The sequence below is a fragment of the Dendropsophus ebraccatus genome, chromosome 2 (genome assembly GCF_027789765.1).
Source record: "Dendropsophus ebraccatus isolate aDenEbr1 chromosome 2, aDenEbr1.pat, whole genome shotgun sequence".
Classification (NCBI taxonomy): domain Eukaryota; kingdom Metazoa; phylum Chordata; class Amphibia; order Anura; family Hylidae; genus Dendropsophus; species Dendropsophus ebraccatus.
This window is the reverse complement of record NC_091455.1, coordinates 80,814,820-80,841,905: the sequence shown is the minus strand read 5'-3', so window position 1 is coordinate 80,841,905 and position 27,086 is coordinate 80,814,820. Positions and strand designations below refer to the sequence as shown.

General features: G+C 40.6%; 1 protein-coding gene across 1 annotated transcript in view; it reads right to left on the bottom strand.

The window, feature by feature from the left end:
* The window catches only part of ZNF407 (zinc finger protein 407), a 423,344-nt gene that overhangs the window by 129,245 nt on the left and 267,013 nt on the right, over nucleotides 1-27,086 (bottom strand). The window contains exons 7-8 of the mRNA XM_069957860.1: nucleotides 24,263-24,383; nucleotides 7,849-8,027 (exon numbers count right to left, since the gene is read on the bottom strand). Of these exons, the coding sequence (XP_069813961.1) occupies nucleotides 7,849-8,027; nucleotides 24,263-24,383 (300 nt within the window). The remainder of the gene's footprint in view (nucleotides 1-7,848; nucleotides 8,028-24,262; nucleotides 24,384-27,086) is intronic.

Sequence of the window (27,086 nt, the reverse complement as noted above, 5' to 3'; positions counted from 1 at the left end):
TAGGAGATGGAGGACCCAAGGGAATCAACTGGTGAGAGCTCAGGTACCCTATTTCATCTGCATCAGATATCTGGACACCAAGGAGCACATTTGTCAATGTGTGCCCCCATGGAAAAAGTGAAAATTTTTGCCTTTTCCATTGGGGGTGGGACAAGGCGGGCAGGAGGCATGGCTTCCTCCAGCGCCTAATTTATCATGGTTTGCACCTGGAAACTATGCATCTCTTAGTAAATCTGGCAGGGTAAATGGAGGCAGAGCTTGATTTAGAACCGATGTATTGGTAAATTTCCCCCTATATATTGAATGAACACTTGGAAAAACAGGCACATCTCCAGAAGCAGCAATTCCACACTTTGGAGTAAATTTTTTACTAAGATCAGTGTTTCACATTTAGTCTTTAAAAGGGAAACTAACAGCGGACTAGAGGACCTTATTCCTATAAGGGCCAGGGACATAGAAAGGAAAGGTAAATTTCTTATCTTCATTCTCAGCTGTGGTTTTTGTAAATCTTCACTTAATTTATTATGCAAATTAGGCATCTGGTTAACCAGGTATGGAAATACCACCTTCAGTGCTCCGATCCACCCGGCTGGCCCTCCCCTTCTCATGAATACACTTTGTAGTAATGAGCACCAGAGTGATCTCAGTGCAAAGCATTGTCTTTGTATTTATGAGGAGGAGTGGGCAGGCAGGGTGGATCAATGTACTGGGGGCAGTAATCTTGCCCCCAGTGCACAAAATCACCTAATTTGCATATTGAATACAGTGAAGATTTTCCAAAAACAGCACTGAGGATGAAGGTTTCATTCTCAGCATCTCCGTCCCTATCAGAAGATAATAGCAGGTTAGAGTCTTCTAGCCTGCTAATAGTTTCCCTTCACACAAATCCCCACCCACTGCAGTGAACTATAGTAAATCTTGTAAGACATGGAGTCCCACCCCTTTTAAAGCTAAGTCCAGTGGTAAGGCCGGTATAACCCAGTGAGAAAGTTGCACATTCTTCCACAAAAATGTTTGACCAATGATGGCATAAACATAATGATAAATTCCCTCCCAAATGTACACTTTACAATGGCAAACATGCCGTTTAACTCTAGGATATTTTCTTTGAAATGTATGTGTTATTTTGGTGCACAAAAGAGAAGTTTAATGACAACTTCAGCTCTGCTATATGTTTAAAATATTTACTTAAATATGTGGCAGAAAACATGAATTACCTTCTTGCTTGGATTTTTGTCAACTGGAAGCTCATTCTCATTCACGGTAGACTTCTGTAACCTTTTGATCCATAATGAGTTTGTCCCTGATCCACATTCTTGATTTTGAGTCTAATTTCGTGTGGCCTTTAGTGTTTGAACCTAACTGTGATTATTAATCATAAGAAATGCATCTGCCAGGGCTCAGTGGCAGACACGGCTGAAAAACTAGCCTTGTAAATTTAGCAAAACTGTCCGAAATAATATTTTAAATATTTCAATAAATAGTGGCTTTTATATAGTCAAGTTGCAAACGTGTTATCTGCTGCCTGTGTTTGTACATTTTATAACATTATGCATGTGCAGACAGAGCGGTTAAAATATACATGTATGTTGCCATGAAGGGGTATAAACGGTCTGCAATGTTTAGGAAGGTGGTATGTGTAAAATCCACATTAATGCCAGGACCAAAGGTTTCCTTACCAAACATTGCCCAAACCATCACAGTATCTGTGCCAGCTGGTCTTCTTCCCATAGTGCATCCTGGTGCCATCTCTTCTCCAGAAAAGTAACACATACACCTATTCCTCATTGGAATCAGTTCATATAAATGAGTATTGAGCAATTATGATCCTGGTTCATTGTTTGTCCTCACTCTGACCACTTTTGTTAGATACCAACTTCTCCATATGAGGACAGCCCACAAGACCTGCCATTTTGGGGATACTCTTACCTTGTCAGCCATCATTCTGACCTTCAGACTGCAAACTGTATCCCCATGGATCTGTTCGGCATCCCATGATGCATCAAGCACAGCACTACAAAGGCAGCTCCAGCCATTACTACCTATGCCTGTGTAATGATCATCCGTATATAATCGCTATATCATCCCTATATAAATAAGCTAAGTATACAGTCAGGGAAGCTGAACTGTCATCCTATTCAGTATAACTACGCAGCTCATGTCACACAGTTATTAGTAACTGGGTGGAGAGCTTGTGCGGAACAGTCCATGTAGCTTCAACAAATAAGAAGTTCTTGTTGAGATGGCGAAATAACTGAGACACATGTATTTTCCAGGGGGTCAGTTTCAAATCACATAAGCCAACTGAAGGAAAGGATTTCAGGAATTTTCAGATATAAAGGAACTACTAAATGAGGTAATACTTTCTAAATTATATATATATATATATATATATATATATATATATATATATATATTTATTTGCTGACTAGCTGTATAATAAAGAAAAAAAATTATGAGTGCTTCCTTAACACATTCTGGGGTGTATGGGGTGAGTTTACCAGCCTTTTACAACCAGACACTCTGTCTAGGACAGTCATGTCAAACTCTGGCCCGCGAGCCAAATCTGGCCCACGGTGCCATTAGTTTTGGCCCGCCAGGCAATTCAGAGTTTGAATTACATCTGGCCCGCCATGGCTATTATAAATGAGACTATGGGGAGGGCTGGCTACTATATGAGACAACTGAGGAGGGCTGGCTACTATATAAGAGACTATGGGGGAGGGTTTGCTACTATATAAGAGACTATGGGGGGAGGGCTTGCTACTATGTAAGAGACTATGGGGGAGGGCTGGCTTCTATATAAGAGACTATGGGAAGATCTGGCTACTATATGAGACTATTGGGGAGGGCTGGCTACTATATAAGAGACTATGGGGAGGGCTGGCTACTATATAAGAGACTACAGTGGAGGGCTGGCAATTATATAAGACACTACAAGGGAGGGCTGGCTACTATATAAGAGACTATGGGGGGCTGGCTACTATATAAGAGACTATGGGGAGGGCTGGCTTCTATATAAGAGACTATGGGGAGGGCTGGCTACTATATAAGAGACTACAGTGGAGGGCTGGCAATTATATAAGACACTACAAGGGAGGGCTGGCTACTTTATAAGAGACTATGGGGGCTGGCTACTATATAAGAGACTATGGGGAGGGCTGGCTTCTATATAAGAGACTATGGGGGGCTGGCTACTATATATGAGACTACTGGGAGGGCTGGCTACTATATGAGACTATTGGAGAGGGTTGGCTACTATAAAAGAGACTATGGGGAGGGCTGGTTACTATATAAGAGACTGAGGGAGGGCTGACTACTATATAAGAGACTATGGGAAGACCTGGCTACTATATACGACTATTGGGAGGGGCAGGCTACTATATAGGAGACTATGGGGGAGGGCTTGCTACTATATAAGAGGCAATATTGGGGGGGGGGGCTGGCTATTACATGGGTTGGGGTTTAAACATATCATGGCAATTTATTATGTCATTTATTATAGTGCACAGTGCTGGGAGACGCACACCACTGACAGTGCCAGGGCCGCCGCATTTGCGCTTCAATAATTATCAAGGTTGGCCCACGACTATGTCCACTTTTTTAATTTTGGCCCACTGTGTACCTAAGAGGTAAATTTTGTGTTTGTCTATGCGTGGAGACCAGTAACTGTTATGTAAATGACTGTTTCAACATGACGATATTGTGTTGAACTGGTGTGTTCAGAAATTGGATTACTTAGCCAAACTAAAGGAAAGGCAAGGATGGACACATCTGTCACCACAAAGTAGCAATATTCTTATAAACAAGTGATGGATATTGAAATATTATATGCAGGGGCGTAGCTAAAGGCTGATGGGCCCTGGTGCAAAATTTTAGCTTGGGGCCCCCCCATCTCCCCCGATCAGGCAAAGTCCTATCTAACGTTATATCCAATTACTCTAATGTGCCACCATGTTCTAATGCCCTGTCACTGCCTCCACCTCATGTACTGCACTACTGCCCCCTATAGATAATGGACTGTACTGTGTCATTGTCTAATCATTGTATTCCAATCTTTGACTCTCCAGCTGAAAAACTACAACTCTCATCATGAACTGCCAGTTGGAAACGATGGGGGTTGTAGTGCTGCAACCTGAAGAGCCAAATGCTGCAAAAATCCCATAATAAACTATCAGCAGGGCACGATGAAGTTTGAACTTCTGCAACCTGGATAAGTCACCTGATGTCACCTGCAGTCCTCACCTCACCTGGATCCTTGATCTCCCTCAGGCCTGGCAGCTTCTCTTTTGAGTTCAGTGAGCTTCCGGGACGCCGGCCCCAGCCGGAAGCTCACTGATGCAGGACCGCGGCGCCCGGACTTCTCCTCTCTACTGCACGCAGCTGACATGTGACGTGATGACGTCACATGTCAGCTGCCGAGGAGGAGAAGGAGAAGTCCGGGCGCCGCGGTCCTGCATCAGTGAGCTTCCGGCTGGGGCCGGCGTCCCGGAAGCTCACTGAATTTACAAGAGGTCCGGCAGCAAGAGGTCCAGAAGTGGCAAGGGGGGGCCGTGCGGGCCCCCCTAGTGTAGGGGCCCGGTCGCCATGGCGACCCCTGCGACCCCTATAGCTACGCCACTGATTATATGGTTAGGAGTATATTGGAGTTTTAATAATATGCTGCCAGGTCCAGCTACTACATTGTACTTGTTGGACTGAGTTCCCCTATATACTGTAAAATCTCCTATTGTAAGTCCCACAAAGTGCACACAGGACCAGGATAATTTAGTTAGAGGGAACCCTGGTTCCCTGGAGCAATGTATAAAGCTCCTGCAGAAGCCGCGGCTGCAACAGGAGCTTTATACCAATTTTATTACTTTTATTCCCCCAGCTCGTGACAGACACAGGCGGGGAAGCAGTCATCTGGGAAGCTCCCCACCCGTGTCTAGTCACCGCATTCTGCCTGTCAGCGCGCTCCTCGGGAATGATTGACAGGCAGAGAAGTCCGTTACTGGCTTCTCTGCCTGTCAAGTATCCCTCCGAGCGCGCTGACAGACAGAGCGCTGTGACTAGACACAGGCAGTAGCCGCCCAGATGTCTACTTACCTGCCCGTGTCTGTCACGATCTGGGGGAATAAAAGTCATTTTTCCCCGGTATAAAGCTCCTGCTGCAGCCGTGGCCGGTATGTGCCGCAGCTGCTGCAGGAGCTTTATACATTGCTCCAGGGAACCGTATAAGCCCAATTGGGCTGATTGGTTCCCTTTAAAATAATATCGGGGGGGAAAGCAACTCTGCAGTCAATGACAATCAAAACTATATTGATTTTTATTATGGCAACATTACATAAATATGATAATGTGATAAATACTGCATGCAGCTTAGAGTTAAAATCTTCAACGCTCACGGAAAAAAGTGAGTCGCTCGGTTATACCTGTAAAGCTGAGCGCAGTATGCAGCTCTTCTTCTTTACTACTCAACTCCCCCGCCTCCCATTTACTTACGAGGTGCCACAACTGACAAAATATGACAAGATCAGCCTGCAATTATAACCAACACAGCCATTCAAACAATAATGCAGCTGCTTTCTATATACAATACATTGCTTTGATTGACTCATTCATCTGCTTTAAGAAATTTATATCTGATTCTCAATTACAAGGGAAATACTGTGAATGCTCTGGATTCAATTGAATATAGATTTCACTTTTCAAACTGGTTGGTGTTTTATTGAAAGGCACAGACGAAACGTGAAGCTTCTTACAAAGGAGCATGAATGATAAACTGCCAATCAAGTTGATGTGCTTTATACTGTGGCTGTCTGACACCAACAGCTGTGACAAGAGTCAATCTCTTTGAAACATTTCTAATGCTGACAAAAAAAGGCTCAGAACGGTGTGCTTAAATCACCGGTTCCATCAGGCATTGAGGAATACACTGAAGGTTCATTTGGCGGGCTTCAAACTTGTGTAGGCGCAGAAAAGCACAACATAATGAAATACAACAATATATTTGGACGCCAAAGCAGGTACATTATTCAAAGTAATCATTTCCTTCTATAATATGATTATTTCAGGCATGGCTTTGTCTTAGCATATCTACATCTCTGTACGAGTCCCACTGCTCTACTGCATATACAAAGAGAAGGCCAAAAAACCTACCTGTCTTAATTCTCAACTCAGATTTATTTTATGGATATAAGAGTATGTTGGATATACCTCTTCAAACTGACAGCTGCCATGATCTAGATCTTTCCTTGTGATCAGTGGACATAGCAGTAGAACAACAAGCAGAAACTAGTGAAATGTCTTATACGGAAGCCTTATAAAACAAGAAAACTGCTTTTATTAGCTTGCAGAATTAAATAACTAGACAAAACATGTCTCGTACACATACACACATATATCCAAGGGGCTGTGATGTTTAGAAAGCCCACTTTCATATACCTCTTTAAGAAACTGTGAGTTGATGGAGAGAAGTCCATTGTTGTAGGGTTGTCTTCTCTTGATCAAAGTGGAGAGTGGTTATAGAGATACTCTAATAATAGAGTTATAATGCTCTAAGGAAATGCCCAGTATTACACAGAATTCATTTATCCGAATGAATATTGTATTATATGTAATCTCAAAAGGGCTAGGATTGGCCCTGGATCCAGTGATCAGCCGATCATGAAGCAAATGCTCAATCACTTGCTGATCCCATCATTTTCATGGGGCAGCAGGAGATGCAGCAGCAGGATCATCTTGGGCAGAGTGCAGATTCCAGCAGAAATAAATATCTATCAATAGTCTTTCAGTATTAGGCTTTGTTCACACATCGTTTAACAGCGTCCATTGCACAGCAATGGACGCTGTTAAACAGCCGTCCGCTGTGCTGCACTCAACCCATTCCTGGAGCCGATACTTCTGTATCAGCTGCAGGAACGTTCTTTTTTCACAATTGATTTGCGGGCATCGTCGGGTGTGCCCGCAAATCAATTAGCCATTCACTTCAATGCAATGCAATGTACAGCCACCGCTGCACATTGCATTTTGTGAACAGCTGATGTTTGCGGACGCTGTTTAGTGAACAGCGTTCGGAAATAATTGACAGGCACATTATTCTAACGCCCGTTCTAAAGAGAAATGTGAACACAGCGCGGCATCAATGCAATGCCGCCCCTGCAGTAAAGAACGGATGCTGAGGCTATTGCAATTAACGATGTGTGAACTTTGCCTCTCTCTGAAACATACTGGTGAGGATTTGGTGAATGCAGCAGAATGCACAATTCTTCCTATTGTCACGGCAAGCATTCCAGGATTGCCACAGGAATGCAGTGGCCAGGGACATTCTGCATGATGCCTTATTACACATAAATCTACAAGTGAAAGCAACAATATCAGATAGAAATTGTAATGGGAAGCCAGTTTTCAGTAGAATTTACCAATGTTCCAGCTTTCCAAAAACTACTTGCATTTTATATGTCATTTGAAACAGCCCAAATATAAATCACCTGTTTTGTGTGTGTATATATATATATATATATATATATATATATATATATATGTATATATATATATATATATATATATATATATTATTTGTAAACACACCTACTGTATGTAACAGATACGTGCACATCTATTTTCCATCTATAATCTTGCCGACTTTTTACAATAACAAGTTCAGATGCAGCCAACCCTGGTCTATGTACTTAAGCCCTGCTTTTGCAAAACATGAGAAACCATAATGAGAAGTGAATGTGAGGCTTGAAGAGAATATAAAGACAATACAAAGGCTTTAATAGTTGTGCTACGCTAAAGAAAACAAACACATAGACCAAATGAAAAAAAGACAACAAAAATAATGAGTCACTGTCAAAGACTTACCCGCATGAAGGTATGCCAAGTCTGGGTTTTCAATGTCTAAATGTTGTTCCTTAAGATGGTTTCGAAACTCCATTGGGGCATTGGTTCCATAGTCGCACTTTGGACAGTTGTACATTTTAACTCCTTCATGCTTGCCGGTGTGTAAAATGTGTTTGCGGACATTTTCTGCACAATTTGACCTAATGTAAAATAGAAATATCATTATTTAGCAACTTAGGCCTAGTGGCCAGAATGTATGCGGGGGGGGGGGGGGGGGGGGGGATACCAAAAATTATTGAAAAATAGCTCATTTTCTGACAATAGATTCCCTTTAACCCCTTCAATTTTTGTTTTTTTCCTACTCAGGTTATAACATAAGCAGAACCATGAGGATCACTTTTATTTTTATTTTTTTTGCATATGTAGTTCCCTATGTAGGACCAATAACATAAGGTTTTATTAGTTCAGATATTTATGAATATGCTGATAACAAATAAATTATTTCTTATTTGCTAAACAGGAAGGGGGGGGGTTGTTCAACCCTCTAAAGACACAGTGGATTTTAGACTTGAAGTGTCACTGTCATTACAAAATAAATTTGACATGTCAGAGACAAGTGTGGACAGGACGCGCTGCAGTCGGCCTTATAATGGAGCTCTATAGAGCCTAACTCTTTTTTTTTTCTAACTCAGAAAGGGGAGAGGACCCGCTGCACACTCAGACCAGGACCAATCAAAACCTTTTACATGTCTCTATGACATGTCAAAAGTTTTTAGTAATGACAGAGGAAATTTTCATTTTTGCCTTTTTTTTCCCTTTTTCTCTTCACCTTCTAAGAGCCATAGCACTTTAATTTTATTACCTAGAGGGTTGGTTGGGGCTTCATATTTTGTGCCACAATCTAGTTTTTACTAGTATCATCTGTAAAAAAAATATTTTTTTGATATTTGTATTTTTTTCTAATAAGTAATGTGACGGCTGTTCACCGTACAGGATTGGTATCATTATAACCTAATAGATCAGACAATTGTGAACGCTATGATATACAACATGTTTATTTATTTTTATGTTTTATATATAAAATGGTAAAAAAGGGTAATTATAACTTTTATTAGGGGAGAAGCTGTCATTTTAAAAAATGTTATTAATTTTTTATTCACTTTTTAAGTCCCTCTAGGGCAGTGCTTCTCAATTCCAGTCCTCAGACCTCACCAACAGGTCATGTTTTGAGGCTATCCCATACAAAGACACATGATAAAACCTGATGCACTGAGTATAATTATATCACCTGTGAAATACTAAGGAAATCCTCAAAACATGACCTGTTGGTGAGGCCTGAGGACTGAAATTGAGAAGCACTGATCTAGGGGACTATTACATGCAATCACTAGATTGCACACACTGGTTAAAGCCATGCCATGGCATAGCATTGATCAGTGTTATCGGTGACCTTCACAAAGAGCGTGCCTGTGGCAAGATAGCCGAGCTGACTGTAGGGAGGTAAGTGTTAGACCTCTGTCAGTCAGTCAGTTAGTTACACAGAGGTGGTCCCGAGTGGACAGCAACAGGAGCATGACATCCTGTCATGAACATTGAGAACCCAACTGCTTATAGCATCCAGTCCTCACCCTCCATGAAGAAAGCTTAGCCCCCTTATAGAGCCCCTGCAGATTATGGTATAAATGTATGCAAGGCAAAGACACAGACTTTCATGGCATACATTTATGTAATATGTTGTTAAGGGATTAAGGATAAGCTGTCCTATATATGAATATGAGAAGCAGGTCTATATCCGGACATTCTATTAAAAGTATATGGCATTTTCCCCCTGGTTACCCCCAGCAAACTCCATTTCTATGTCTGCTTTCCCTATGATCAGCTGCAGTGTGGATGCAGACTAGCCTCTATGTTGGTTTCTATACACTTTATACACATTAAAAACAATATCCTGCAATCCTCCCTCACTGTAGCAAACCATCAGAAGTTCATACAGCAGCACTGAGCAGTGTAGCATATGAATCCAGTGTTTTCTCTGGCCAGAAGTCTTGCAACCTGCACAGACTATTTTTCAGCTCTTCCTGCTCACTCTGCCCCTGCTAAGGATGGTTTTTCCTTAAATGGCTTGTCTAGGACTTCTCAATAACCTAGCATTGCATCGTATATACACTTTCATTATTAGATCATCTTGTGTTCTAAGGTTTGGTCACATGACCACTCTTCTTGTGATTTCTTTACTTCCTGTGATGTCACGTTCCATATGTTTTTTTCTTTTCCTTACACTGAACATGATCACAGGAGTCATCAGATGGGTGGGGCAGGTGTCCCTTCCATGGGCTGGCTGGAATTTAATATTGGTTTTAGACCCGCCCATGTAGACGTGGCCAGTATTGGAGCTCAGTAGAAGCTGTATCACAAATAGCAACATAAAATAAAGGGGCTAATAGCTGCCTTCTGGGGGGCACAGTGGTCAGCCTTGTTGTCTTGCAGTGTTGGACTCCAAAAAGGCAGCTATCAGCTCCTGCTCTCCTCCATGTCATGCTGCCCTTTCTTCTACAGCATCTACTGAGCTCCAATATTAGCTCCACCTACAGGGGCAGGTCTAAAATGAATGTGTAATTACAGCCAGCCCATGGGAGGGACATCTGCCGCACTAATCTGAAGACTCAATCTGTGACCATGTTCAGTGGAAGGAACAGGAAACAGATATTGAATATGACATCACAGGAACTAAACATTTGACAGAGCCTGAAAACACAAGACAAGCTAGAAATAAATAAGGAAAGTGTAAATGGAATAAACAACCCCCACATAAGTCAATCCAATGCTAGTTTATAATAAAAAGGGTCCTGGACAACCCCTTTAATGACAAAAAGATAGGTGGGTAGGGAGGTGGTAAAACAGCCTTGTGTGTACAGAGGGAAGATCTTTTGCCTAATTAAATCTAAAACAGTCTTTATTATATTTGCTTGTACTAATGATTTCTACAGGGCTGTTTAAAAACAACAGTTACACTTTAAATATTTGTTTAAATATATAAAATTAATTTTATCCAGAATATTACGTTACGTCATGGATTATTTCAGGTTAAGACTTTAGAAACTAATAAAGAAGATCAGACAATCTAATATGCACAGAACAATAAAAGTAATGAGCATTTGCTCCTAAAAAGGTATACCTAATCCGATAAGAAATCTAAAAGAAAAAGCATAAGCTTGTTGTTCAGTTTTGTTGTTTTTTTTCTTTAAGGTAGAACAGGACCTAGCAAGCTATTTTTTTTTCCTAGGAATCTTCTATTAATACATGAAGTGTGAACCCAATTCAATCTTTCATTTTTATTTGCTCCATCATATTCAAAAATATTTATGACATATGTAACCTCATTTTACAACATGGGAAAAGGGGACAGGTATAGACATTTTTTATGTGCTAGTGACAGCCAGCCACACCAAGTAACATTTATTCCAACCCTTTGCTCCTTATTTTAGAGTACTCTACTGACTTATCCATGAAAGCAGGAGAAGCAACAAAAATGCTATGTGGTCCTGGAAGCTATTGGCGCTTTCAATTTTTGGCAATGTAATAATAGCAGACTGTTATTCTAAACAGTGTGAGAAATCATAGAAAGAAGCTTAAAGGGGTTATCCAGCACGAGAAAATTTGTATTCACCCCTGTTGGAAAACATAATAAACATCTTATATCTCTCTCCACTTCCCCCAGTTTCCTGTTGCGGCATCTCTGGTGTCCCCACTGACTGCAGCCACAACCACTTCCAGAACAAACTTGTCTCGGGAGTGACAGCCCGCTCAGCCAATCAATGGCTGTGATGCTGTTCCGTCTCAATCAGTAATTGGCTAAGAGTGCTGTCACTCCCAAGACGAGTCAGTCCTAGAAGTGGTGGCGACTGCAGTCAGCAGGGGACCGGTGCTTTCAGGAAATAAAGAAATGTTTTTATTTTCTGGTACAAGAAGTAAAAGAGGTTTTCCAAGCTCCTAAATAGCTGCAAGCTGTAATGTCTCCTCTCTCTCCCCCCTCCATGTTTGACTGACACCTGGAAGCTAAAGGCCCTATTTGGGTGACTATCGGCCATTACAGCCAATAATAGCTTTGTGTAATAACTGAGCCGACATACACGATGTCGGCTGATCGCTGTCTTTTAACATGTTGATAAGACAAACAATGTGCAGAGCAACAATCTGCTGCTCTGTGTAATTGGAGAGGTGGCAGCAGACCACTGCTATCCCCTATAGGCTCCCAGGACGATTTAAAGATCATCTGGGGAGTCCCCCCCCCACACACGCACACACTGCACCTACCTGCTCGCTGTCGGCACGCATAATAGCCATGCCAGCAAGCGAGGAATGAGAGTGCCGACCAGACAAGTCGGCGATTGCTTACTCCCAGAGATTGCCCCGTGTAATAGGGGCTTAAGTCCCAAGCAGGGTCAAGGATAGGAGGAGGTGTTACATCTTACAGCATATATAATATAATTAAAAAAAATTCTACATTCTGGAATCACAGACGGATATATGAAAGGTACCATGTGTCTCTTTGGCCTAACAGCTATCTAACAGTGTCAGCAGTTTGGAATGGGAATTGAAGCTGACAGATTCCTTTTAAGAGTTTATAAGCATTAGAGATGAGCACAACTTGAGCATGCTTGAGTCTGTCTGAACCCAGAAACCTTGAAATTTCATTACCAGTGTCTGAAATAGTTAAAATTCAGCTCTAAGGAGTCCTGGAGAACATGGATACAGCCATATGCGCTATAACAGCCCTAGGGAGTCCTGGAAAACACAGATATAGCCATAGGCCCTAGAGCATCCCTAGGGAGTCCTGAAAAACACAGATACAGCCATAGGCCCTAGAGCAGCCATAGGGAGTCCTGGAAAACATGGATACATCCATAGGCCTTAGAGCAGCTCTAGGGAGTCCTGGAAAACATGGATACAACCATAGTCCCTAGAGCAGCCCTAGGGAGTCCTGGAAAACATGGATACAGCCACAGGCCCTAGAGCAGCCATAGGGAGTCCTGGAAAACATGGATACAGCGATAGGCTGCATCCAACTTCTTCAGCCACCTATAATCAAATGCAGAGACATCCAGGTTGGTACAGATTTGAGTTGCACTCATCTGTGATAATAATATTTGGTACAATGCTATTGTTTTAAAAGGGGTTGTCCACTTTTAAAAATAACTATTTTTAAAATGGTTACCTGGATAATAGCAAATCATGTTCTGCAGAAATTATTTAGCATTAGTGTGGAAACCTGTAAACAAAGGTTCAGTTTCCTTGGCAGCGAAGGGCAAATAATGCGTCCAACTAAGAAGAGATAAGATAGTATCCATGATAAACAATGTCATTATAGGTTTTTATGCCAAAATTATCTATCTATCTATCTATCTATAGTATGGGGGACATTTATTAAGTCCGGCGTTTTTTACACCGGACTTATAAATGTCCCCGCATCTCCGGGGCTACGGAGATTTATGTAGAGGCGGACTGCCTCTACATAAATCCCGTGCGCGTCAGTGCGCACAGCCGAAAACCTACGCCACCTGAAAGGTGGAGTAGGTTTTCGGCGTATCTTTTGGTGTAAAAAATGATAAATCCTGCGGACTCTGAGTCCGCGCCCCCATTTTTGTGACGATACAGGTCGGCCTATATGTTTTTTTTCAATAATTTAGTTATACTCATCAATTCCATATATATATATATTCAATGGCAAGTAGTTGGGAGCTGGAGGTAGGTTCATATTTAAAGGACTTCTACCTATTCTTTATTAACCACAAGGGGGTCAAGGCAGAATAAACCATGATTAGCAGCAACTACATAGTGGCAAAACTTGTAGCAAATTGTGAAACATCAGTCATCAGCCAGTCATCAATCAAATAGCAAACAAGCTGGAGGACAAGACAGAATTGTAGTCCTGATCTAGACTAGGAGTCAGTAGAAGCAGTGGAACTACAAGAACCAGGTGACAACCCAGAGGACGACTACAAAATAACTAACATGTGTATATCTTTAATGGCTGTTTATGGAGATTCATTACAGGTTCCACCATGTTCAGCCTATTTAGAATACTTTGTTAAAGGGGCTAGCTGGCATAAAAATCTACGCTGCTGTCAGTGCCGCAGAGGACACAACAGTGCAGTATATTTACTGCCTGTCTTGCTCCCCCACAGCTGCCGGTTCCTGGGCACAAAATGACTGGTCAGCATAGTGCATAGCGTAGTATAGTGCAGTATATGTTTAAAGAGGTTTATGCCGGACAACCCCTTTAGGCAGGTTTCACTATATGCTGACAGTCAAGTGGCCTGTCATGTGACATTACATACACTGGCGAGCAACAGTGAAAAGGATAGGTAAAAGCCCTTACTGAACATATCTTTAGCCTCTAGGCTCACTTAGAGGCTGGCAACCCTGAAAAAAACATTTGCACCTGATAACATGTATTAAAAGCCAATTACAACTTAAATATTAGCAACAGATTCTCTTTAAGATGCAATATTTCACCTACGTGTGGAATACCTGCATCTCTCTTTCTAGTTGTGGTTTTGAGATTCATTAATAATCTTACAGTATCTGATAAGGGATGGGGAAAGTGATCTCACTGTTAGCAGCATGGTTAAAATCCAAGTGTGAACAATCCTGCAAAGCTACAAGCCACACTTTTGTTTCCCAATGGATTCTGTAACACATGAATACTGAATAAAACATACAGGCATTGAAAGAAGGTAATGTAATATATATGTGTTACATTGCAACATCAATGAATGTATTATCAATTATACTAGTAAAGTAACACGGGTAACCGTTAAAGTCAGCTGACTAATCTAGGGTGTCTAAGAATAGGCAGAAGTGACAGAAAAAAATCTAAAGGACAGCAGAGATTATTACATGGAATCTCAGAACTATTCTCCAATAGCTAGTCAATGTGATTAGGATAAGGGGGTATTCACATGCTGCAGATTTGTTGCAGACATTTGAATGATATAAAAACAGGTCAGCACTTGTATGAATAGGGATGTTTCTGCAGCAAGCACATGGTTTCCTGCAAGCTTCATTTAGATAATGGGACATTTTCAAAAATCTCTGCAACAAATCTTCCATGTGTGGATAAACCCTATGACTTAGTTGTGTTACTGTTTCATATTAATTGCTCCCTAAATTCCAGAGTCTTGTAGGAGTACAATGAGCCATGTGCTCCCTATAGCTCAGTGCAAAACATGCTCACTCAACACTTCAAGTTCCAGTCTGAAATATTTGTAATGACGCTGTCTCATACCCTGACATAGACAATGGCTTGAGCTCTTTATATAAATACAACAGTTTTTTTTTTTTAACTCCTAAAACATAACAGACAACACTACTATATATTTTATACTACAAGAATGCTCAAAGTAAACCTTTTAATAACAATATCCTATTCCTTTTTCTTTTGGGCCTTGCACAGCTCTTCTTTGTCCCCTGTAAGTCTCTCAAATGTCTTATTTAAAAGGAATATATAGTACTCCCAGAAGACATTTTCCCATTTCTATTCTCTTCAACTCCTGTGAGCCCTTGTTCGGTGTGATAAGGCAATCTCCTTGGGGATCTGAGCTGTGTAGTTTCGTAGCACGAGTGACAAGGACTCGACTTGAATAACTGCTGTGCGCAGGTTGTAATTATGTCAGCTGGAGTGTTGAACAAGGGGACTGATTAATGTGAGCCCCAGCCCAGGCACAGTCCCTATCAAAACCTTCATGCAGGCCAGCAGTGGGGATGGGTTAAAGCAGAAAGACAAAAAATGTTGTACAGTCCATGATAGATGAATTGCTCCAACAGTCTTCAGGCAGATGTTCCAGGACAGTATAATATACAATTACTCTGCCTTATCACCTTCCCAGGGACAATAAAGCTTCCTCCTACTATAGCTCATGTGAGTGAAGGCAAAATTAGTTTTACTTTTACACCACTGACTCACTCATCATGTTAGCTTGATTGTCCTTTCATACATGTAATAAGGCATGAAAACAGGAATATCATGGGGGCATTACACTCAAAATTAGTAACCAGTATTTCACGCCTTTATTACCAAAACTTCCCTCATAGTCTTGTAACGCCTGTCTAAAGGATTTGAAAGAGAGACAGTTCTTAAGAGCGATTTTGCACAGATAGCAAAAATGGCCTGTATACACATACCACCCCCTGCCAGTTGCAGATTAAGCTGTTGTTAATGGCAAGACTAGACTACCATCATTCAGTCTGTTAGCTACCAAAAGGCTCTCATTGGCTATTTTTATAAAATATATACCATGAGTGAAACCTGTCACTTCTATCCCATAGATGGCCAATGCATACGGCCACACATCTCAACTGCCTTATCTGTAAATTCATGGTTTCTTATAGGAATCTCATTCACTACTTTGTATGTGAAGACAATGAGGGACATTTACTAAGGAGTCTAATATGTGCAACTATTCTAATGGGGATTGGTGTGTATTTTGTTCCAATATCTTGTGACTGATTTATTAACATGTAGCACTGCCATCGTAAATGCATTTAAGTAAAAATTCGTAAAAAAGTCGCAAAAATTGCGCAAGCATATTTACCTGGTACTGACCAGACATAAGCCTGCACCTGTTTGTGTGACTTTTTAAAAAGTCGCAAATGATAAATTGGGCGCTAATCCCGGATTATGCAAACTTTTGGGTGAATACTCAAAACAGGCAGATTAAAAAAAAGTTGCATCTAAAAAATATTCGCCTGTCAAATACTGGTTCATAAGTAGAACTTAGACCAAAAATGGGCAAAAATCCAATTATTCACCAAAAAATAGTAGCAAAGCCCTTGATAAATTTCCCCCATGGTCTGTACACTCACTTAGGCGTCAAAAACCAATATACTGTAGCATATGTAAATGTATACCTAAGTAGATCATAATCGGAAGTGATGACAACATACAATAGTAACAAAAAAAAAAAAAGTTTAGACCAAATTCACACTGTATTTGTTTGTGCAACAAATTTATTAACACTGCCTAATTGCATGGCAGTGATGGGACAACGGTCATAGCCAACGTTTTTACAGAACTGGAACATGGCCTTAGAAGGGATTGTGATAATGTTCAGACATAAATAAAGGAAAAAAACAAGGCACAGGTGCCTTGTGTGATACCACAGGGAAAGAAGAATAATGTACAGGTGAAAAGGTAATCACCTATAAGCCCCTTGGGCTTTGTGGAGTATCACCCCTCAATTGCAGGGGTCCTACAGGTCCTGGTGCCAGGTCCAACTCAATAGGGGGACACACTAGTGGAGTGCTAAGCTGGCTGTACTGTACAAAACAGGTTGCTCCCAACAGGGGCCTGTGCAGACAAGTAGAGAAACAGAATATGCAAAAAAAAATGCCAGTGCTGTCCAAAAACATGTGCTCTGAATATCCAAAGTTATGAAAGCAAAAAAAAATATTATTAAAAAGCACAGAGATATGGCGTGCTTCAGGGGCTTGTATCCCCTTCATCAGATATACAGAAGTGCATACTTCTGCTTACTGTAATGTCTTGTAGATTTATACTGTATGAATGTAGCGTTTCAAATACAAAGGGTAAGATAGTCTAGGATGCATTCACACTGCGTTGATGGGTAGATTGCCCTAATTTGATAGTATTTTAATAAAAATAGGAATACGTCCTTTCATTCCCTACCTTCCTCCTCCTCCATTTTCAGATAAAAATTAGTATATACTAGTATGTATTACGGTCTGTAGTCTTAACAAAAGTGTCTACTGTCTTAACCAGTGTCTACTGTTGCTAAGTACACAATAATCCTTGTAATTCTATGAAGGTTCAGTGAATACTAGAATGAAGTAATGCCTCAAAAGAACTGGCATCTAGCATAAGACACATGTCAACATTGATGGACACAACTAGGCAGACCTGAACGTATGCATCCTGGAGGCACTATCCGTGTCAAACTCAATGAAATCATCTGAGTAAATGTCACAAAACTAATGTAAAACTGTTTCCTGAACTTTAAAAATGGGAAAAGAGATGTCCCATTGAACCCACAAAACCTTATCTTTCATGACTTCACACAGGATCAGCCGGGCTTAATTATGGGTAAGACAGGGACCAAAATGTTACATATAGTTAGTTCTGTGGCAAATGTATCCTGCATCATTGGTTATACAGCCACCGTACCATATTGTGTACTGCAAAGGGGTATTCTGAGGATTAAAAAAACAACCTACACTCACCTCCTCGCTCACTTGCAGCTGCCAGTATCCCTTGTGCCTCCAGGTACAGGGTTGGCATGTGGTATAGCCCACTCTGCCAATCAACAGCTACAGAGCTGTCCTGCCTCAGTAACTGATTGACTGAGTTAGCACATGCTAAGTTTAAAGTGTCACTGTCGTGAATTTTTTTTTTGCAGAAATCAATAGTCCAGGCGATTTTAAGAAACTTTGTAATTGGGTTTATTATCAGAAAAATGCATTTTTATCATGAAAAAGCAGTTTGAAGCTCTCCCCCCTGTCTTCATTGTTCTCCTATGGAGAGAGCTAAACAAAAGACCAAAACAGGACAACAAAGAGTTAATCTACAAATATCTCACCCGTTATCTTCTTGGACAGTCACCAGTGACCTGTCTGAGCTCGGATTACAGCTGTCACCCAGCTCCGTGCCTGTAATCCTCTGTTATCTGCTTTCTGCTGCCGGCTAACTCCCTCCTTCCTCCTCCCCCCTCCCCTCACCCTAGAACAGACAGGGGACGTCTCCTGCAACAAGTCACAATTTTCAGATTTTTCAGTGGATGAAAAAGAAGAAGGAGGGGGGGACCTGGGAAAAGGCTTTTTACATGCAGATAATGGCAGATTTGGCTTATAAACCCAATTACAAAGTTTCTTAAAATCGCCTGGACTATTGATTTCTGCAAAAAAAAAAAAAAACGACAGTGACTCTTTAAGGGTATAAACCCACACACCGTATAAGCAGCGTATTTACTGCTGCGATACGCAGCAAACACGCAGCAAATACGCAGCAAAAACGCGGGTGCATTCACACATACAGGATCTGCAGCATATTATACACATAGTATACGCTCTAGCCGGGATTCCATCCAACCACAAGGAAAATTGACATGTCAGTTTTCTGCGGCCGCACAGAACATGTCAGTTCACACAGCTCCGGCCGCACGCTCCAGTACTCCAGTATCGGCCAAGGTGATCTTCAGTAGCACCAGCCGTTCTTTGACTAGGCCGGGTCACAGAATGGCTGGTGTTATACGTAGTGTGAACCCCGGCCTTAACCTAGAAGCTTTGCACAGCAGAACTGAAGCAATAGGATACTGGCAGTTAAAGAAGATTAACATAATTTTTTTTTTTGGGGGGGGGGGAGGGGGGACTGGACTTGACACAGTATAAAAGATTTACTACAATATTTTCTTTTTAAGGCACTTTTGTTCTTCATTTTTGTGGCTTTTGGGAAAGGGTAGTGGACTAAATGTTGGCACACAGTTCGGAGGTAAAGCAAGCCGATTTATAGTTGGTCTTAAAGTAGACATGTTACAGATTTATCAAAACAGTCAGAGTCTCTTTGATAAATCTCATACATTTAAAGACTGTCAATTGCACTGTCCATTTAAATTTGCACTGCACTAAGTATTTGAGAGCTTTAGAACTATTAATTTACCCACAATGCATCCATCTTTGCTGGAGTGTACCTTTAAACTAACTTCAGCTAAGTAAAGTCTTCCTATTTCACCTCACTCTCAAATAACAAAAAGGTACAGTATATACTTTATAGTGCTGGGTAAAATAATTGAGATTACATATTCCTACTAAACCTAAAATTATGTTTTGGCTAAAGATTTTAAAAATACCTTACATGTAATTGAAAATATCTATTTTATCTGTACTAATTTAAAAATAATTCATCTTTTATATCAAAGTAGTTTTTCCCTTTAAGAAAACGATTTAGTTGAATGTAACTGTGATATAGGATTCACATAATAGTCTTTATTTAGAAATTCTGCCTGGTGTGCTGAAAAGGCCAGCACTCGTAGAGCTTGTGATCCGACCAATCAGGCTGTGATCATATCACTTAGGTCTTCTCTGAACAGTAATAAATGATTTGGTGGATGATCATGATTTTTAATGTGCTAGATATTTATGATTGCAGTCAAGTGTAAGGAAAAAGGCTACAGGCAGTTGTAAAGTAAGCCCACATACTTTATATACATATCCTGAATGGATGAAATGTCATAAATATTTATATGCAAATTGAATAAGGTTTTTTATACGCCAACATGAACACACAAACCTGAAGCATGGCTAATATAAAAGGCCAACACGATATAGTTTGTTAACAACCTATAGATTTTCCAGGCAAAAAAAAATTATATTAGCAGATTACATTCCAATTAATCGACAATATTAAACATGCAGTACAGTAAAACTGGAATTTTAAATGTATGAAACTGCAAACAGTAATCCACCTTCTATACAGAATAAGGCTATGTTCACACTACGTATATGACTGACCGTTCCGTGACCAGGCCGGGGCACGGAACGGCCGGTCTCTGCAAAGATCATTCCGCCCCGTACTTAAGTACCGGCCGGATGATCTTTCCGGCTGCAGTGTTCTGATGCGGGCGCATCAGCGTGCGCCCGCATCAGAACTTCACAAAGCACACAATGAAGCAAGTGGCTGGAGCCGCTCGCTTTATTGTGTGAACTGACAGGTCACATGTCAGTTCTTTGCGCGCCGTATGGGATCCCAGCCGGAGCGTATACTATGTGTATATGCTAGGCCGGGATCCCACAGCAGTAAAGGCAATGTTCCACACCGTACAAAGTACGGCCGTTGTTGCAGATGGTTTACGTAGTGTGAACAAAGCCTAATAGAAGAAATCTCAGCCAGATTCCTTTCCAAAGTAATAATACATCCTACAAAGACATAGCTTACAAATACAAACAAAACTGGTTAAGAAAGATGTACATACATAATATTAGTGAAAATACAATGTCCCTGTTAATAATGGGACTATACAAAGGTCTTAGCATTATAGGAAAAGTACTGTCACTTTCATGGAAATGTTAAAGCACACATTGTAACAGTGCCATCCATTCCTCCCATTGCCGCCCAGGTTCTGAGATCTCTTCTGGTTTGCATATAAGCAAATGTCGGATTTCACGCTAAGCAGTACAATGCCCAGCAAATTCCATGTACAAGCCCCTTACTAAGTAGTAGGACCTGTGCATGGTACTCACTGGGCATCAGATGGTTGCCTCGGCAATGCGAAAAGGCATTGTGATTTGCATCTACCCATGCTGAAGCTGAATACTGTGCGGTATGCAAAAAAGCAGTCCGTGGAGCCTCAGTTGAGAGTCTCAAACCCTGTGTTTTGAGACTCACAACCGAGGCTCCACAGACTCCTTTTTTTATATTTAATTTTTTACGGGGCATCAGTGCAGACTCTTGATTGAGTACTTCAGTGGATTTTTTTCACTGATCTCCCTGAGTTCAGTGATTGCTGTATTTTGTTGAATTCTGTGTGGGACAAAAAGTTTGGAGGTGAGCAATAAAGCTACGAAAGTTTGGCTAATATCCAACCTGACTACAAACAGGTATTGGAGGAAAAGTCTAATGTTCATGTGGGAATTCAAGAAGGACTAAATGAATCTATTATCTCTAAGGCTATAAGCTATACAAGAAAGGGGAAGTATAAATTATTCCTTATGAAAATTCTTTTGGCAGTAAATAATTGTAATAAAGAAAGTTACATGAAAGCAAAAGTAGGAGCTGGAGTCTGACATGGTGGATAAGCTTCCACAGATTTAGAAATGGGTAATAAAATGTTGGCGAGCAAACTGGGAAACCTGGAGAATAGATCTTGCTATTACAATGTTAGATTGAGGGAATTTACTGTAGAAAAAGCCAGAGGCCATCTGAAGGACAAAAAAACCCTTGCTGATTATGCAACTAAAACTAAAAAAAAAAAGCTTATTATTACAAGATTAAGAAGAGATGAAGGGAAGGTAACACTAGTCCTTACTCTCTTGTTCCCCAAAACATATTGGCTTTGGCCCAAATATACTTATATCTACCTTCTACCAGCCATACCTGTTCATGTTTTCAACACCTCTCGATACAAAGTTCATTTGGGTGAATACTCATGATATAGAGAGATATATGAGTGATAACTTTCATACTTAAAGTGTAACTACTGTTTTTAAAAAGTTCTGATATTTTATAGCAACATGTCATAAGTTTATATCAGTCGGGGTCCAACTGCGGAGAACCCTGCCAATCGCTAGAATGAAGGGGCTGGCATGGGCAGGTGCGCGCGCTCTGTCCCTTCATCTCCACTCTAGGGAGGTGAATTCCGCAGACTGCTTGCATACGCAGTCTGCATAATTCACCTCCTTGTAGCAAAGAAGAAGGTGGAGAGCACGCACTCCAGCACACGCCTGTCCCTTCGTTCTAGCAATAGGCGGGGTTCTCAGCAGCTGGACCCCGACCAATATGCACTTCTGTTATGTCGCTATGACATGTCAGAAGTTTTTAAAAACAGGAGTTACACTTGTATTCAATTACAAATGTATTCGTTTAAGTACATTGGACATAATCAAAATGGCTGTGAATGAAAACCCTAGGAATAAAGCCATAGATCCTGTTGGTGTTCCTGTCGAAATATAGTACTGTTCAAAAGTTTTAGGCAGCTGTGGATGTCTTCATGTTGTGACATGAAGATTATATTCCCAAGCTGAGCACCAGCAGAGATCTGGCTGCAACAGTTGCCTATTACTCCATACAAATGTGTCTGGTGAATAGTGGTAGGAGGTGATCAGAGCCGATATTTTATTTACTATGATGCAATAACTACAGTATATGTTTATCGCAGGCATAGTTTAATTCAGTCAATATAGATTTAACAACCACATCTGCTGGGTGCTGGTTCAAAGCATCTACAACTGTTTCAGTAAAGTAAAGTTATCCCATGTTACTTCTGATCTATCCCCCAACGTCACCTCATTTTTGCCTCAATTTTTTTATTTATTTATTTTGTTTTACATTTTTTACAATAAAGCCTTTGGTTTGAATAATTGCTTTTTGTAATTAATGCCAGGAACCCTATCAACAAGGTAATGAAAATAATTATGAACCCTGCTGTTTTGTTTTTTCAGGAATAGAAATTGATTTGGCAATATCTACTGTTGTATCATTGAGTAATGATTTAGAGCTTTTTGCCATTTGATATAGCTGTGCTATGTGTATTAAAGTGTCACTGTCATTAATTTTTTTTTTTTGCAGAAATCAATAGTACAGGCGATTTTAAGAAACTTTGTAATTGGGTCTATTAGCATGAAAAAGCAGTTGAAGCTCTACCCCCCCCCCACACCCCCCGTCTTCATTGTTCTCTATGAAGAGGGGAGAGCTAAGACACCAAAAAACAGGACAACAAAGAGTTAATTTACAGCTACAGCACCAGGCTCTCTACTCTGAGGTCAGCACTGACCTCTCTGACCTCTGAATAGGGGCTTTCAGCTGCTCCTTGTGGTGTAATCCTTTGTTCTCTGCTGCTGACTAATCTCCCTCCTCCCCCCTCCCCTCTCCATAGAACAGACAAGGTCCGACTGATGTAAAACAGTCGAGATTTCCTGGTAATGAGCAGAAAGGAAAAAGGATGACAGAAAGGAGAGGAGGGAGGGACCTGGGAAAAGTCTTTTTAAACGCAGATAATGGCATATTTGCCTAGTAAACAACATTACAAAGTTTCTTAAAATCGTCTGGACTATTGATTTCTGCAAAACAAATTTTAATGACAGTGACTCTTTAAGGCAAGCAAAAAGTTAAGATAAACAGCTCAAACTGGATTCAAACATACATAATAGTGATAACGAGGAACAATCCATAGCTACAAAACTTCCCTTCCCCCACTCTTAAAATGTATAATATGTCTGCAAATGACAAAACAGGGACAATTTTGCAACCCATACTCACATTAAAGTTGCAGAAAATACAGCCTAAGCCTTAAAACTTAAAATTATTTTCTTGTATATTCAGTCAAAAGAAATTTAAACACATAGCTTAAAGGGGTTGTCCAGGATAAAATATTTTACTAAGCTGCCGAGGTTGCAGGGGAGATGTCAGGGACTTATACTTACCTGTCACGCTCCACTGTCGTTGCCAGGTCCCGGGCTGGCCACTCTTCTCTGCCGCCAGCGTTTTCAAATCATCCAGTAACACGTCATTCCTGCCGGAAATGGAAGCTCACTGTAGCCGGTATAGAGTCTAGAATGAGCTGTACTGGCGAAGATGGCGGACCCAGATCCAGCAACGGTGGTGGATCGGAACAAGTAAGTATATGTCCCGGATACCTCCCCTTCTGCCCCGGCAGCATAGTAAAATGTAATTTTATCCTGAACAACCCCTTTAATTTAGTTCAATTACCTGTAGTCACACCATGGACACATGTATGGCTTCTCCCCTGTGTGGACCCGCTTGTGCCGTGTTAAATGGGACTGAGTTGTCGAAGCGAAATTGCACTCATCACATTTGAATGGTTTCTCACCTGAAATATAGGACAGTAATATTTAACATTATTAAATAACATAACGTAATCTAGAGATATGGAGTAACTAGATGATGTCTCTTCAAGGACAGACTTCATAACCTCACTCAGATATTAGGTTGACCACAATGGTCTTATTTCTTCCCTGACACCGCTGGACATAACTTGGAGTTCTCATTGTTATATATTGAAAAATGAAGACAATACAACATGTTTAATTGGCCCATAAATCGAAACCAATACTTCCTATACATCCTAAATGAGCTAAAATGGCTCTTAAAATTCTACATTTATTTTAAAACATTTGCTTGCAGATAAGGAAAAATGAACCGTTCTAAGTAGAGTTACATCTTAGAGGATACTGTACTTAATAAAGACTTATGATGTATGTTGCTGCCATATAAAAATCTATTTTATTGATGTTATACTCACAAGACACTCTTTCATACATTGTAGAATACATATCTATAAAGTAAAAATCCAGAAGTATAAGTGCAAAACTGCAAGGGTTCCTTAAACCTGCAATCCCCTAGGGCAGTACAATTACAGTAAGCACAGAAAGATTACATAAGCATAAATATCTGTGTTATAAATAACACTTGTATCTATCATGTAATCCTTGTACATTTTATGTGCATATACAGGGCTTTCTCTGCTAATGTGTCAAATGTTTGCTATATTTGATCTGATACAAGAATAGCAAGCGGCATTTGTTAACGTATTCATTTTTAGGTATACATGTAAATGACGTACAACTCCACTAAAGATGTTTGCATCGTATAATTAAATACATCATATGTCATTTACGTATATACATAAAATTTATACCTCAGACGTTTTCATGTAGAGATGACTTGTGATCATTTAAAAAAAAATATCAAACCCTGATAACCTGAATACAATGGTGTTTTTTTCGCTTCTATGCAAATCTGCTCATTTTCCCCACTAGTCAATTGGACAATATGGACAAACGAGCGCTAGTTTGCAGTGCCTTTACACGGTACAATTATTTGTAAGACCTCTCATAACTACAACGCTCCTATATAGTTTGGACCTCCTTCTATAACCAATCACTAGCCACAGCAGTGTCCAGTCTCAGTAGTTACAGCACGCTCAGCCAATCAGTGACTGAGATAGATCTTTCTGTGTGTGTAGATATCAGAGTGATAAGCAGGGGATGGGATGATATCACAGCGAGCACTGAAGGGAATCCACATAGGTGACTGTGGCACAAAAAACAAAAATAATATCAAAGATTACACACACACACTATATATATATACATATACTGTAGACAGACACCCATATACATACACTCCCACACATCTATACAGAACTTTATATGAACAAAAATGTTGCCCTATTCTGAGCACAGTCCATTAATAATAAGTCACAGCAATGGTATTTTATCCATTTTTCCATTGTCGGTTTTCAATGAAAAAAAATTAGAGGCCTCTAACATTTTGAACAGTCATATATATAATTTACTAATTGTTGTATACATGTCTTGTTACTCGTCATGTAGGAAGCAGCTTCCACCAAAAAAATCTAATTGATAATTGACTAAAACTTCAAGCAGCTATTTTATTTCAGTATATTAAGTCAAGCACTTATTCATTGATGGCTTCACAGATTTGTGATCATTTCCTCTCCTCTTTCTCCGCCTCTGAGCTTACTCGCGGACTTTAAATGGGCAGTGTGTAATTAGTATTAATAGGGAACATTATTGAAATAAAGCTAGAAAATCTCTCATCTGTAGCTGATCGCTTTAATATTCCTATTCTCAGTTCCAGTAGCAGCACAGACTCTGCACTGTCAGGACAATAATCATCTAGTACATTTTCCATCCTTGATTTAAAATGTAGATTCTAAGCATCTATCACTTAAGTAAATCAGAATGTATTAAATACATCTGCAAGCTAACCAAAAAGTGCTTGGTTAAAACGCAGTGTTTTTGTTACGGCTCCTAGAGAAATCCAAATTTAAAGGGAAACTAGCCAGATGAAATCTCCCTTTAGTGCACGGGGCACTGAAGATGAAGGTAAGTCTAAGTCTCTTTGTCTCTTTATCCTCAGTGTCATTTCAATTTAGTAGTTATATCCACAGGCTAATGGGGCACTTTGGAGCACTGGGGGTGGGACTTCCACTCCCAGAGCACCGATCTACCCACCCAGCCAGCCTGCCCCTCCTAATGAATATCAACAGAGTGGGGCACCCAGATTAGTGCTCTGGGAGTGTGGGTCATGCCCCCAGTTTTGGCTTGAAAACAGAAAACTTAATGTAAACCAATGGTGGTCAACCAAATATAATAGATGGTTAAAGCGACTCCGTACCCACAATCTGTCCCCCCCAAACCACTTGTACCTTCAGATAGCTGCTTTTAATCCAAGATCTGTCCTGGGGTCCGTTCGGCAGGGGATGCAGTTATTGTCATAAAAACAACTTTAAATCCGGCAGCGCTGTGTTTAACGGCCAGGGCTTACATTTGTATATGCATTATGCTGGTACCACCTCTGCGTCCTTCCTCCCCACCCTACTCATTATTAGGAATGATCCAGGAACATTTACTGCTGTTTGAGCTTTGCACAGGTGTATTAACGATCCAGCCCATGTACCGGGCTGCCACAGCTGGGGAATAGGAAGCAATCTGCCTGGAGTATTCCTAATCATGAGGAGGGTGGGGAGGAAGGACAGAGAGGGTGT